This window comes from Bidens hawaiensis, unplaced genomic scaffold (genome assembly GCF_021521415.1).
Source record: "Bidens hawaiensis isolate Kalapana, Puna unplaced genomic scaffold, B.hawaiensis_p1.1 tig00016205_1, whole genome shotgun sequence".
Taxonomy (NCBI): Eukaryota; Viridiplantae; Streptophyta; class Magnoliopsida; order Asterales; family Asteraceae; genus Bidens; species Bidens hawaiensis.
In genome coordinates, this window is record NW_027492478.1 from 233,178 (window position 1) to 248,134 (window position 14,957).

Sequence of the window (14,957 nt, forward strand, 5' to 3'; positions counted from 1 at the left end):
AAAGCATATGGATTAAATCAAATCATTCATTTCAAGAATCATATATCGGTTACAAAGCAAGATTTTACAAGAACTCATCAAAATATAAAAAAAGCAAGAATCTTTAATCCAATGCTAATCACATAGTATATACTAATCAGTAAAAATTTACAGTTTTTGTTAAGAGACTATGACTCGGGTGGGTCAAGATGAAAGCACAAGTTCAGCCCAGGCTAACGACGAGGCCTTGAGATCTGACGAGACCGTGGTGTCTAGTTTGCTCTCCAACATTGCACACAGTTCTTGCATGTTTACTTCACCTCCATCCCTTACTTCAATGCAACTTTTGACAACTTCGCGTATTACTTCAAGATCTTCGTCTCTGATATGTTTAAGTGCAGGATCCACAACCGATGCCATGTTCTCCGAGTCTTCAAGATACTCTTTTGCCTGTTTATAATTTAAAAAAAATATTAAAAAAATGGATTATTTCATTATATCAAGAAAATAACTGATTTAAAGAAAACAGCAAAGATATGATTTTTATTGTTAAAGTGGCAAAAATATGATTTTATTTATTAAACAATAGTGTTTTGACCCGTTACCCAACTTGCATTACCCGCCCATTTTTCCACCTCCAAACGTTACTCGCTAAAAATATAATTTTATTTCTTAGATCATTTCATTATATCAAGAAATAACTGTTTTTTTTTAAACAGCAAAGATCTTATTTTTATTATAAATGTGGCAAAGATATGAGATTTTATTTATAAAACAAAGTGTTTCGACCCATTACCCAACTTGCATGACCCGCCCATTTTTCCACCTCCACACACTACTCGCTAAAATGTAATTATTATTTTTAAATCATTTTATTATATCAAGAAAATAACTCATTTTTTTAAAAAATAGCAAAGATCTTATTTTTATTATGAATGTGGCAAAGATATGATTTTTTTAAAAAACAACAGTGTTTCGACCCGTTACACAACTTGCATTACCCGTCCATTTTGCCACCTCTGCACGCTACTCGCTAAAACATAATTATTATTTCTTACCCAGTCCACCAAGAATACTTTGTCTTTGCATATTGGAGGCCGCCCGCTAACGATTTCCAATAGCAGAACACCAAATGCATATATGCTACCCTGAATATCCAACTGGCGGGCTGCTAACGAGCTAGGTTGAACAGATATCACGCCTTCACTGTTAAAAGAGCTAGAGTTGTTCTCTGATCTTGTAAGAATACTTTTACAGCTTTCAAAGTCAACTAGCTGCAAAAATCAAGAAAATATAAATGTAACACACATTTTAAGTATTATGCAAATTTTATTCTTGAAAAAGGTTTAAAGCTGGTACCTTTGGTGAGAAATCTTCTGTGAGATATACCGAGCTAGAGTTTAACTCGGATATAGTAAATGGAGGGTCGATTTCCGTGTGAAGATATTTTAAACCTTTAGCGATTCCTAAAACAATCATCATTCGTCGTGTCCAGCTTAGTTGACACTCTTCTTCGCCTACAATAAAGCAAACACATTTGATGTTACAATCATATATGAGGTTATGTTTTATCTTTAACGGGTCAAATGGATTAGATGAAAAAAAATAGTTAACAAGTCAAACGACATTATTTTTTAATTTTCGTCCTTTATGTTTATACCATCTTGTAAGTTCGGAATTCCATCGTTAAATTATATAAATTACAAAAAATCATCCTTTATTTCAAAAGTTGTAACAAATTACTTCCTTATCGCTCACTGGTGTTAAAGCTTCTGTTAACTTTTTACAAAATGACTATTTTGCCCTTTAACTAAAAACGAAATGCGAGATTTCCACAAGTTGTAACACATTTTGTCCTTTAGTTATAAGGGTAAAATAGTCAATTTATAAAAAAAAGTCAACCGAATTTTTAACACTAATGAAAAGAACGTAATGTGTTACAACTTTTGAAATAACGACGCATCATCAACCGTTTCACCAACAAATTTGCCACGACTAATAAAGAGATAGACTTACAATGCAGGTGATCAGATAGTGTCCCATTAGATGCATATTCAAAGACCAACATTCTCGTAAATGGGACGCCTTCAATACAATATCCGAGCAATTTCCCTACGTTTTCATGATTTAGCCTAGCCAAATCAGCCACCTGATAAAAAAAATACAAACTTGATCAAAAAGACGAAATCTTGAAAACACCTATAAAAATTCAAGATTGTTTGCATCACCTCTTGTTGAAAATATGGCTCAAGATAACTCATCCAGTGTTCTTCTCGGTTGCAAAGAGAAATAACCGCGATTTCGGGCCCACCTTTCATGTTTCCTTTGTAAACTACACTATCCTGTGATGACCCGATAATGTTGCTAAAATCTTCACATGCAACTTCGAGTAACTGTCGGCTGTATCTCGTCACATCCTTTAGCATATCAGTGTCTGCATACCGGAATAAAGAATTCAACTTTATATTAAGTTAATATAAAATGATGTTTGTTTTATAAACCAAGCTTCCTTACCAACAAAGATTTCCATATGATCTTTTTCGGTTTTCGGCTTCTTCCAAGTAATGATACTCGGTGAGTTGAATTTCAACCTGTAAGCGGCTGTGGCAAGAGCTGCAAGGACGACGGATCCCACCATCACTCCAGTCACTACTTCAAGAGTTAAAATCCATGCGGGCTTTGATGCATGCGTGACGGGCTTTTGTTTATCTTCAGCAGGATGGTGTTTCAAATCTTCTGACTTTAGAGGCTTAGCTGGTGAAGCAACACCTACATTCAAGTAACTCTTTTTAGTTTATCGTGGCATGACACCGCTTAATATCATACAATATAATGGCCCGTCATGTAGTTACTAAAGCATACCACATTGTTCAGGAGCCCGCGGTGTGATATCTTTGTGCTTTATGCAGTTTCCTTGAAAGCTGGCCCTGAAAGAATTAACAATAAGAAAATGAACATAAACACAAGCTGGGGTCGCAAAACGGGCCGTTTTAATGAGTTGAGTAACGGTTCAGAACAGGTTTGGCTTCATTAAAACGGGTCTGTTCGGGTTGACCCGTAAACATTTTTTTTCCATTTTTTATATTTAAAGTTTGCAAGCAGTAAAAATATGTTTCAAACAGTTTTCATCAACCCATTGAACCCCTATTTCCCATTTAGCTAAATATTTTTGTTTGGCCCGTTAGAGATAAACGCATAAAGAAATGTACCTCGGAAGATATTCCAAGCATTTAGGTATACTCCCAACAAGGTAGTTGAACGAAAAATCAGCAACTTTTAAAGGTGACGCGTGACAGAAACCTAGAACATTTGTATTTGGTACATACCTGGACCAAAACAATCAAAATATTTATTAAAAAAATTAAAAATCTATAACTTACATAACAGAAAACAGTTAAAATATTTCTAACTTACGTTCCAGACATGGCAGAAGCATAATCTGTAATATTAGCACCGGGAACAATTCCTCGAAGTTTATTTCGGTCCAACCGAAGCTCTTGAAGGTTCTTAAGATTTCCAAGCTCCGGAGGCAAATTTCCGGTCAACGCATTAGATTGCAAGTTTCTGTCAATACAAAACAAGATTTAAAAAACTATAAAAAGATTATTTAAAAAAAATCTTGAAACGATGAAATTCAAGACTTACATTTTAACAATGCTAACAAGATTACTGATTTCATGTGGAATCGGCCCGGATAACTGGTTTCCCCCTAAATCCAAGACTTTTAAGTGCTTTAGCAATCCGATATCTTTCGGTATTGGACCAAGAAGATTGTTCCCATGTAAAATCCTGCAATCATGAACATTTCATGTTAAAATTCTACTAATTTTATATTATGTTCTTGAAAGTAAAGTATGATATAAAACGAAAACATACAATTCGCGTAAGAACGATAACGAAAACAGTTCTTCGGAAATGAATCCCTTTATCAAGCAGCCAGAAATGTTACTGCAAAACAAGATTAAAAACCATATTACTTTCATTACATACATCATTTTTAAACGTATATTCAAATTAAAAAAAAAACAAAAATCCTTACATTTTTGTAACATGATCCTCAGAACAAGAAACACCAACCCAATGACAAGGATCTGAATCCAGATCATTCCAGCTCGATAAAACCAGTTTCGGATCATCAAAGATACCTTCTTTAAACACTGTTAATGCATGAACTGCAATATAAAGAATATCAAGAAAGTGTTTAACTTTAAGGGGTTTTAATATAAATGTGTAATATTTATTTACAAATTATTAGTTTCTTACTAAACCCTATAAAATCAACATCATCCCTTGTTTCAAATTCATCAAAAACCATTCAATATCTTTGAAAAAAAAAAACTTAACAGGTTAAAGATATCAAGAAAGTTTATAACTTTTAAGGGTTTCAATATAAATATGTAATATTTATTTACAAATTATTAATTTCTTACTAAACCCTACAATAATTAAACCTTCCCCTGTTTCAATTTCTTCATAAACCATTCAAGATTTTTAAAATACACAAAATAAAAAGGCATCAAGAAAATATTAATTTAAGGGGTTTTTAATAAAAATATCTAATATTTATTTACAATTATTAATTTCTCACTAAACCCTACAAAATCAAGATCATCCCCTGTTTCAACTTCTTCAAAAACCATTCAATATTTAAAAATAAATAAATAAATAAGAAAAGCGCAAAAGGCATCAAGAAAATGTTAAATTTAAGGGTTTTTAATATAAATATCTAATATTTATTTACAATTATTAATTTCTCACTAAACCCTACAAAATCAAGATCAACCCCTGTTTCAATTACCTCAAAAACCCATTCAAAATCTTTAAAAAAACACAAAATTAAACCAAAATTGCATACCTTCAGTTGGTTGAATAGCATCAATGGCAGCAAGAAGCAATCCCAAAGTAACCCAAATCACTTGAAATTGAATCAATTGTTTCATTTTCAAGAAACCCCACAAATACCAAGAATCAAGAAACAGAGGATTTACTGAAAGTAAGAATCTTTCAGTGTAAAAATGTAAAAATGATAGTTGAAAAGTGAGATTAAATTTAATCAACACCCAGTTGACCAAAACTTGATTAAGGGTTTCAAGAAAATTATTATTATTTTTATTATTATTATTGTTACAGAGGAATATAGAATTGAAAACACAGTAAAATTGGAATGTTTGAATTCTGTTTTGTTTTGTGATTGATGAAGGAAAAGATATTATTAAATTGGCGGTGTTTTGGATCTTTTGAATATTATTAATATTAATATTTATATTAATAATAATATTGAGAAATGAGAAATTTACCTAAATTCCATTTAATTTAACCGTGTTTGTTTATTTAAGTTACACGCGTATTGCCTAAATGCTTTTGACCTTTGGACCCCACCTACTACGCTATTGTTACTTGGTTTGGCTCGTTTGCTATTACATAGGTGTACACGGTCTGGTTCGGTTACTATCGTAAACCGAAGTCGTTACCGAAGTTATTGGTTGATCTATTTTATTAGCCGATCGGTTTTAGTTTAATTTTAATCGGTTTGATTTATTTGGTAATTTTGTCGATTTTTAGTTTGGTTCAGTTAATAAGCAAAACTAACGAGGGCTAAAAGTTTATTTAAAAATACCTAAAATGAAGGTATAAATATATGATGTGAACATATAAATACATGAAGCGGATATATAAATAAATAAAAGGGACATATAAAGCATGAAATACACCTTTGTTTTTTGTATTTGGATATCCGTATCCGAAATTTTGGTATCCGAATTTCATATATGGATTTCGATATTAAAATTAAATATCCAAAAGTTTTGGATATCCGAATTTAAACACCCATAACTTGCATCCCTAAAACTCCCTACCCACTTACTAATTTTTAATCTTATGTTTTCAATTCAAACGGTTTTCTCTCTTTCTTCGTTCAACCCATTCTTCATCACCTTTGTATTATTTTTAACCTTCAATTCATAATGGACTCACAACAATATATTGGTACTAGCGAGGTAGATAATCGCATGTCACGCGTGAAAATAGTAAGGACCTTGCCTACATGCTCATTGACACACTCAAGTACTAGGAAATTCTTCACGACATTATATTTCATCGATACACAGGTTATACCATCATAAAGTTTCATACTTCTTGTAATGCGTCTTGTAACATCCCGAAATTTCAAGATAATATTAATTATATTACTTAATATTAGAGAGAAAGTTTACTCGGGTTATCAGGAAATAAATAACAGAATAGGAGTTGGTATGAATCGGCCTAGTGTTGGGTAATGGATGCGGGTTGTGGACTTGGATTATTTGAGATGGGTTAAATGAGAATGGGATTTAAGGGATATAAATATCCCCTAAACCCAAAATATCTTCATTCTCACCCTACACCCTAAAACTCCTAACACACACATACACACACATTCTAACCGATCAAGATTCGAAACCGAGACCCAAGATTTTGTTGATAGATCTGAGTTGGTAAGGTAAGAACAAATCCTCCAAAGCTGATGTTACTGAAAATGGTTAGGATTGGATGGGTTAACCGGACCCGAAACCCAAACTGCCCAAATCGGACCCCTAAAACGTCGATTTTAGGCCGATTTGATGGTTGGGATTTGTAGGCGCCGATCATACGATTCCGTGGGTACCAAAATCGAGTTATTTGGCTAAGAAACGAAGGAGTTATGGGCAAACAGATCTGCAGCGCGATAACTTCGCCTGCAAGATTAAGTTCGCCTGATGAACTTCGCCTTCAAGCGTAACTTCGCCTAAGGATAACTTCGCCTACGGCCAAGTTCGCCTAAGGATAACTTCGCCTGAAGCCAAGTTCGCCTAAGGATAACTTCGCCTGAAGCCAAGTTCGCCTAAGGTTTAACTTCGCCTGAAGCCAAGTTCGCCTAAGGTTTAACTTCGCCTGAAGCCAAGTTCGCCCGAGGGTTAACTTCGCCTAAAGCCAAGTTTGATTAGAAAATAAATTATAAAGCGATAAGTTAAAGTAAGCTAATACTAGGCCACCAGATTAAATCAGGCGAGTATTGATACGTGTAACTTGTACAGTCAGCCGAGCTCAAATAGAGAAGGGATTTACAGCTATCAGAAAAAGAAGCAGAGTTCAGGTGAGTTTCTAGCCCCATTTCCTTGTTATGTTTTCGGGGCTGTGTGCATACTCGATGTGAAGTGTGAATACACTTACCTTAAGTGGTAAGTGTATGCTATAGATGTTATACGAGGTATATATTTTGTAATGCTTATCGGTACGTGAACGATCTTCGGATATTGCACGTATCGCCAAGGATAGTAAATTCCAAGTGGTTGATAGTGTGTATGAATGTTATGATGTAACATGTTTATTACGTAATTACCGAACTGATATGAAGTGTGATATAGGCAGGTAGAGGTAGAGTGTGTTAGAAGTGGCAAGAGTCTAGTAAGGGTGTTAGTGGCATAACGTGAGCGCGTGATAGGGAAAGCCTGTACGTGCCATCGTTATTATGTGTGTATGATTGTTGATGTGACTTGCTTATTATGTAAATGATATGAAGCGTGTTGTAGACAAGTAGAGGTAGAGCGTGTTAGAAGTGGCAAGAGTCTAGTAAGAGTGTTAGTGGCATAGCGTGAGTGCGTGATAGGGAAAGCCTATACGTGCCTTCGTTATTAAGTGGCATAGCGTGAGTGCGTGGTAGGGAAAGCCTATACGTGCCTTCGTTATTAAGTGGCATAGCGTGAGTGCGTGATAGGGAAAGCCTATACGTGCCTTCGTTATTAAGTGGCATAGCGTGAGTGCGTGGTAGGGAAAGCCTATACGTGCCTTCGTTATTAAGTGGCATAGCGTGAGTGCGTGGTAGGGAAAGCCTATACGTGCCTTCGTTATTAAGTGGCATAGCGTGAGTGCGTGATAGGGAAAGCCTATACGTGCCTTCGTTATTAAGTGGCATAGCGTGAGTGCGTGATAGGGAAAGCCTATACGTGCCTTCGTTATTAAGTGGCATAGCGGGAGTGCGTGATAGGGAAAGCCTATACGTGCTTTCGTTATTAAGTGGCATAGCGTGAGTGCGTGATAGGGAAAGCCTATACCTGCCTTTGTAATTAAGTGGCTAAGCTGTAGGGGTAATTAAGTGGTTAAACAGTAGCGGGTCAGATAGTGGACTACGTGTCTTCGGATACGCATATGATGTATGTAGTGGTTGTATGATGAGTTGCTTGATTAACTAGAACTCACTCAGCGTAGCTGACTTTTAGTATGCACGCAGGTGAGCTGATTACAGAGTTAGCATGAGGATGACACACGGCATGGATTGAACGGCTGGCATCTGAAGAAAGAAGTAAAGATGTTTTAAATATAAAGTTTTGTGTCATGATATCAAAGAAAAGATTCAATGTTTTGTAACAAATGATTGATGTTTTATATTCCGCAAAAAGTTTTAATAAACTCTGATTTGAAGGACTGTGTTTATGAGTAAATCCGACGCTAAAGTAGGGCTACCGGGTTCGGGGCCTTACAAGTTGGTATCAGAGCAAAGTTCGAGAGATTTAAGCATCCTACATGCTTAGACTCGAACAGAGTATGGGATATAAGTAAGAAATGAAAGAAGATGCCAGTCCAAGAATGCCATGTGTCGCTCAAGCAAGATCAGTAAAGGTAAATTGTATGAATAAATGATATATGTTAATGAGAAAGAAAATATATGTGAACAAAAGGGATAGGAATAATTGATTGTTGATTTGACTAATTGCTTAAGTAGAACCAGCACAAATAGACTCATAAAGGGAAGTGTATAGGACACGGAAAGCAATGTGATCAGCTAGTCACAGCTGGCCACTGTTATTACCTGTTAGCCTTGCTATCCTTGTACTAAATAGTTCCTTGAGTGATGATGTTTGTGTTGTCCCTTTAAGAATACGGATGGCTGGAGCTGGAGAATTTGTTGAAACTGGGGGTCGCACTGGACGTCGTGGCAGGCCTCGTCTTGTCCGGCAACCCTCGGTAGAAGAAGCTTCCCACACCGAAGATGAAGGGAGCGCCGCTGGAGGAGACCAGAACAACAACGAAGAAGTTCAACTTAGCCCTGCAGTTCAAGCAGCCATTGTTCAAGCTGTAGTTGCTGCTGTGAAGAACCTGAATCCCGAAGGATCTGCTGGAAGCCGTGAACGAACTGTTGGAGGGGCAGGTGGTAATAATAGAAAGGATGACGAGAGGGAAAGGGTTGACTCGAGTGAGGTAAAGTCTGTGAAAGACGATGATAGGAAGAGGGGCCGAGGCGGTTGCAACTATAAGTCCTTCAAAGGTTGTGACCCGCCTAAGTTGACTGGTTTAGGAGACGCAATCGCTACTCTTCAGTGGATAACCGCCATGGATAAGGTTATCCGCATTAGCGAGTGCCGTCCTGACCAAGCTGTCGGTTATGCCACTCAATCATTTGAAGATGAGGCTATGTATTGGTGGGAGAGTGTGGAGCAGAGGAAGACCCGTGAAGAGATCAAGGCAATGGGATGGAATGACCTAAAGGACATGGTGATGAAGAAGTTTTGTGCTGACGCCGAGGTTGAAAGGGCGGAGATGAAGTTCCTAAACTTGAAAGCTGGGACTTTGACACATCGTGAGTATACTACTGAGTTCAACCGCATGTCTAGGTTGGTACCTGACATGGTGAACACTGAGGCTAAGAGAATCAAGTGTTACGTGAGGGGATTACCACAGAGAGTCCGCATGTTAGTCAGGACAAGCAAACCTGTCACCTTTGAGTCTGCGGTCGAGTTGGCGGAGATGGTCTATGATGATCTGGCGGCGGATGATGTGGGAGTGGAAGATGAGGAAAAAGGGAAAGGAACTAAAAGAGCTGGGGATATCGTGGAGCATGCAGGGAGAAGGACACAGAAGATGGCAAGGAATGGAGCATGTAAGGTGTGTGGAAAGATGCACTTGGGGGAATGCAAGGCTGGCCCAAACCAGTGCTACCGATGTGGGAGGAAGGGGCACCTCTCCCGAGAATGCACCGAGGACCAGAAGTGTTACAGGTGTGGTAAGTCAGGTCACATAGCTAGGGAGTGTGGAGAAGCCGTAGCAGTGAGGGAAGGAAGAGGAAACGCGTGAAAGGATGGTCTATTAACTGCTAAGGAGGTAGCAGGGAAGTAAGTGGCATGTCACAGTTGTTTTACGTTTAGTAGTTAAAGAGTGTTTTATGTTACAGTTGAACCTACGTTTGTTTAGCAAACTTAAATGATTTCCTTTTATGTTACGAAGTACTCGTGACTTCATGTACTTTTGTATGAACAATCTATGAATTTATCTTAAATGCATGTTGGTTATGATAAATAGTTGTGTGATGGTAAAGCGACGCCTTAGGAGTTAGCGTTATTATATAAAACAAGGTTCCTCGGGAAGGCGATACGAGACTTGGTACATCGAGGGCTTCATGGACAAGCTACCGTAATAGCTAAAACACATGATCACCGCTCGATGACTACAAGTCAGGAGTAAGAAGGATAACTCAGAAAACGAAGGCGATTCAATATAGCGTGTAAATGTAAGAAGTTTTCCTTTTTATAGGGAATAAGTTAGGTTTCGGGGACGAAACCTCTTTAAGGAGGGAAGACTTGTAACATCCCGAAATTTCAAGATAATATTAATTATATTACTTAATATTAGAGAGAAAGTTTACTCGGGTTATCAGGAAATAAATAACAGAATAGGAGTTGGTATGAATCGTGTCACACCCGGCCCTGAGCGGCGGAAACAGCCGGGCGCGCGCGAGTGGGGATTGATAATTAAGCACGGGCCATTGCAAACATTCAAAGTAAGATTTTCATTGCGCATGAAATGTTTAATACAAATGCATTACATTGTTTAAAAATTACATAAAAACATCCAAGTATAAAATCTGTTGAAGATTTCCACGCCATATCCCCTTGCGCGGCGGGAACAACCACGCGCATCGAAGGGATAGAACTAAAATCTTCCAAAAAGCTAGTTTTAGATGTTCAGCGTGAGGTGCTCTAAGTGTGACTCCATGCGCTACCTAGTTATCTCCTGAAAGACACGTAAAACATTTGAATCAGTATAAACTGAGTGAGTTCACAAGTTTTAGTAACTTGATAAATCACATTGCATCATAGTCTTGATAAAAATCATATTGAAACACATTTCTGATTTCATGTCTAAACATATGCTTGATAATCCGTATGAAAACATAGATCTGACAACATATTTCTGATAGGTCCGTTCCGCGGGTTACGAGCGAACGTTTCTGGAAAAACGTGCTCGTCCATGCAAAGTGGCGCTGCCACTACGAGCTAAATAATGTAATGCCGTCCCGCGGGTTACGCGTGGACATTTCTGAAAAACCGTGCCCGTCTATGCAAAGAGGCGCTGCCCCTACGAGCTAATCAATAATTCCGTCCCGCGGGTTACGCGCGGACGTTGTGCCGGAAAACAAGGCGCTCGTCCATGCAAAGAGGCGCGACCCCTACGAGCGGGCTCAATCCCATAGTACTGCCCCATTCTAGGCACTCGTCCATGCAAAGAGGTGCGACCCCTACGAGTGGGTGGATCAAACCAGCAGTCCCTACCCTTAGAGTTCCAATGGTAAAGTGATCACTTACTCGAATCTGGTGCACTAACATCGAAAACCATAGATAACCGTTCACATTTGCTCATCATGAAACATAATTTAAACACATAATCGCTTGCATTACTTGTAAGTATACCATGATAAAACATAATTTAAGTACGTGTCCCTCGCCCCGAAAACAGTTTAAAAATAGTGAAAACAGTGAAAATAGGGGCTGTGAGACTCACCTGTGGCTCTTGTTAAGGGATTAATCGAGATTCGGGTTTTCTGGGTGTTGGCCTCGGAATTGAAGGTCTAGAATACGATTAAATAACAAGATGTATGTAAGAAATAGAAGAATATAAGGGTTGGAAAGTAGATCTCAATGTTATAATCTCGGCTTACCTAGTAACAGGAACGGGATTTTAATATCAAACGGATGCTTGGGCGATGATTAGTGCAATTTGTAATTTTAAGAGAGAAGTTTGAAGTGTGTTTTGGGTGACAGTTTAGGTTACATATTTATAGGCAAACTCAAGGGAACACAATCCCTTGCTTTAGGGGATTGTAATCTTTTCATATCTAGGTGTAATGATGCTAAAGTATGGAAATTATTATTATTTATTTAAAAGTGGAGAAGTGGATAAAAGATTTTGATTTGATTTGGACAGGACATGCAGGTCTGTGGTTGGTGAGAGTAGGGTGGCTGACAGTTGACTTTTCATGCTACAGTATGTTTTTTCAGGTGCTTTTGTCAGTGTACAGTTAAAAAGTAGAAATTTCTGAAACACGCAACTGTTTCCTTTTGGGCGGGAATAATCTCCTTACATCTGGAGAATAGACTAAGTGTTCTGCGCGTATAACTTTGTGCGCATAGCTTTCTGCGTGAAGGACATTTCTTTGCTGCGGGTAGGTACCTAACCTTCTCGCAGTTAGGGACATTGAGTTTCATTTGTAGATTCTCCAGGTGGTCTTGGTATTTCAACATAGTGATCAGTTATGTTGAAGTCAATTCCATCTTGGAGCTTCAGACAAACTAACTCTCAATGTTCCCGCCATGCGGGGAGGTTAGTTCCCCTTCCGCACGCGCATAAACAATTTGGGATGCACCCGCCTTAGCATCATGCGGGACGGTCAACCCATCATAAAGTTAAGTTACATGAAAACATAGAGAAAACACTCGCGCATGGCGCATATAACATATGCCCACGCTGGTTCTTAACGTGGCGCGCTCGCGCAGGGTGCACATAACAAATACCCGCGCTGATTCTCATAGCGCGTTCGCGCAGGGCGCATATAACAAATGCCCGCGCTGATTAACATAGCGCGCTCGCGCATGGCGCATATAACATAATTACCTAATAATTAGGTTGATTACTTGGTTTAAGGGGTTGGGAGATTACCGGGTGTCACATTTTCCCCCTGTTAAAGGAATTTCGTCCCGAAATTTAGGAGACGTCGCTGGCAGAAGCCATGCTCTTAAAGAGGTGTGGGTATTTCTTGCGCATTTGGTCTTCTCTTTCCCAAGTGAATTCAGGCCCACGCCTTGAGTTCCATTGAACCTTTACTAACTTGATTCTGCTTCTGCGTAACTTTTGTTCTTTCCAATCGGTTACTGCTATAGGTTCTTCTACGAAGTGCAGTTGTTTGTCGATGTGAATCTCGTCCAACGGCAAAATCAATGTTTCGTCAGATAAACACTTTTTGAGGTTTGACACATGAAACGTATCATGAACTCCACTGAGTTCGGCGGGTAGACAGAGTTTATAAGCAACCGGACCGATCCTTTCCAGGATCTCAAACGGTCCAACATAGCGCGGATTTAACTTTCCTCGCTTGCCGAAACGGGGGACTCCTTTCCATGGAGAGACTTTCAAAAGTACTTTATCCCCTACTTGAAACTCCAACGGTTTCCTTCGCACATCTGCGTAGCTCTTCTGTCTGTCACGCGCTGTCTTAAGGCGATCCCGTATCTGAAAAATCTTGTCTGTTGTTTCTTGGATCAATTCTGGACCAGTCATTTGCTTGTCACCCACTTCAGCCCAGCATAGTGGGGATCTACACTTGCGCCCATACAAAGCTTCAAACGGCGCAGCCTTGAGGCTTGTGTGATAACTGTTGTTGTAAGAAAATTCAACCAATGGAAGATGAGTATCCCAACTACCTCCGAAATCGATTGCGCATGCGCGCAGCATATCTTCCAATGTCTGGATTGTTCGCTCGCTTTGCCCATCCGTTTGGGGATGATAAGCCCTACTCATGTCAAGACGAGTACCTAAAGCCCCTTGTAACGATCTCCAAAATCTTGAGGTGAACCGACTATCTCTATCAGAAATGATGGACACTGGGACTCCATGTTTTGAAACTACTTCTCGAATATACAATCGGGCTAACTTTTCCATCTTATCGGTTTCCTTGATCGGCAGGAAGTGTGCTGACTTAGTTAGCCGATCTACAATAACCCAGATCGTGTCATAACCCCCAGGTGTCCTTGGCAGTTTGGTGATGAAGTCCATAGAGATTTGCTCCCACTTCCACATGGGAATTTCTGGCTGCTGAAGTAACCCCGACGGCTTCTGGTATTCAGCCTTTACCTTCGAACACGTTAGGCACTTACTGTCATACGTCGCGATGGCGCCTTTAAGATTGGGCCACCAATACAGCGCTTTAACATCTTGGTACATCTTGTCTGCGCCAGGATGTACGGAATACCGCGTCTTGTGAGCTTCGTTTAATACTTGCTCGCGCAATCCTCCCCTGAGAGGGACCCATATGCGGTTAGCGAAATATCGAGTGTCGTTTTCCTTGATCTCCAAATTCTTAATCATACCTCCAAGGGATTCGTTTTTAACAAACTCTGGTTTCAAGGCTTCTTGCTGAGCGTCTCGGATGCGGGTAGAGAGATCTGCGCGAATGGTCAACCTTAAAGCCTTGACTCGTAACGTTTTTATTCGCTCCTTCCTACTTAGCGCGTCTGCTACCACATTCGCCTTTCCAGGGTGGTACTTAATTTCACAATCATAATCATTCAATAAGTCAACCCATCTTCGTTGCCTCATGTTTAAATCCTTTTGATCAAATATATGTTGAAGGCTCTTGTGATCCGTAAAGATTATACACTTCGTACCATAGAGATAATGGCGCCAAATCTTTAGCGCGAAGACAACCGCTCCAAGTTCCAGATCATGCGTTGTGTAGTTCTTTTCATTGGTCTTGAGTTGGCGCGAGGCATACGCTATGACTTTGTCTCGCTGCATAAGGACACATCCGAGTCCCTGATGTGAAGCGTCGCAGTAAACGACGATGTCATCCGTCCCCTCAGGCAGAGACAAAATTGGCGCACTACACAACTTCTGTTTCAACATTTGAAACGCCGTTTCCTGATTTTCGCCCCAAACAAACTTCTTGTCTTTCTGAGTTAGCGCGGTCAGAGGTA

At 39.1% G+C, this 14,957-nt stretch overlaps 1 protein-coding gene across 1 annotated transcript; it reads right to left on the reverse strand.

Moving 5' to 3' along the window:
- Nucleotides 1-101: 101 nt before the first annotated feature.
- Nucleotides 102-5,019, reverse strand: LOC143550991 (putative LRR receptor-like serine/threonine-protein kinase At1g63430). The gene is made up of 13 exons (XM_077041533.1): nt 4,835-5,019; nt 4,019-4,151; nt 3,856-3,927; nt 3,625-3,768; nt 3,394-3,543; nt 3,189-3,305; nt 2,842-2,906; nt 2,494-2,748; nt 2,208-2,413; nt 1,996-2,128; nt 1,339-1,496; nt 1,038-1,253; nt 102-429 (listed from the first exon to the last, which is right to left on the reverse strand). The coding sequence occupies exons 1-13, from the start codon at nt 4,917-4,919 to the stop codon at nt 184-186; spliced, it is 1,980 nt and encodes a 659-aa protein (XP_076897648.1). The 5' UTR covers nt 4,920-5,019; the 3' UTR covers nt 102-183.
- Nucleotides 5,020-14,957: the final 9,938 nt, after the last annotated feature.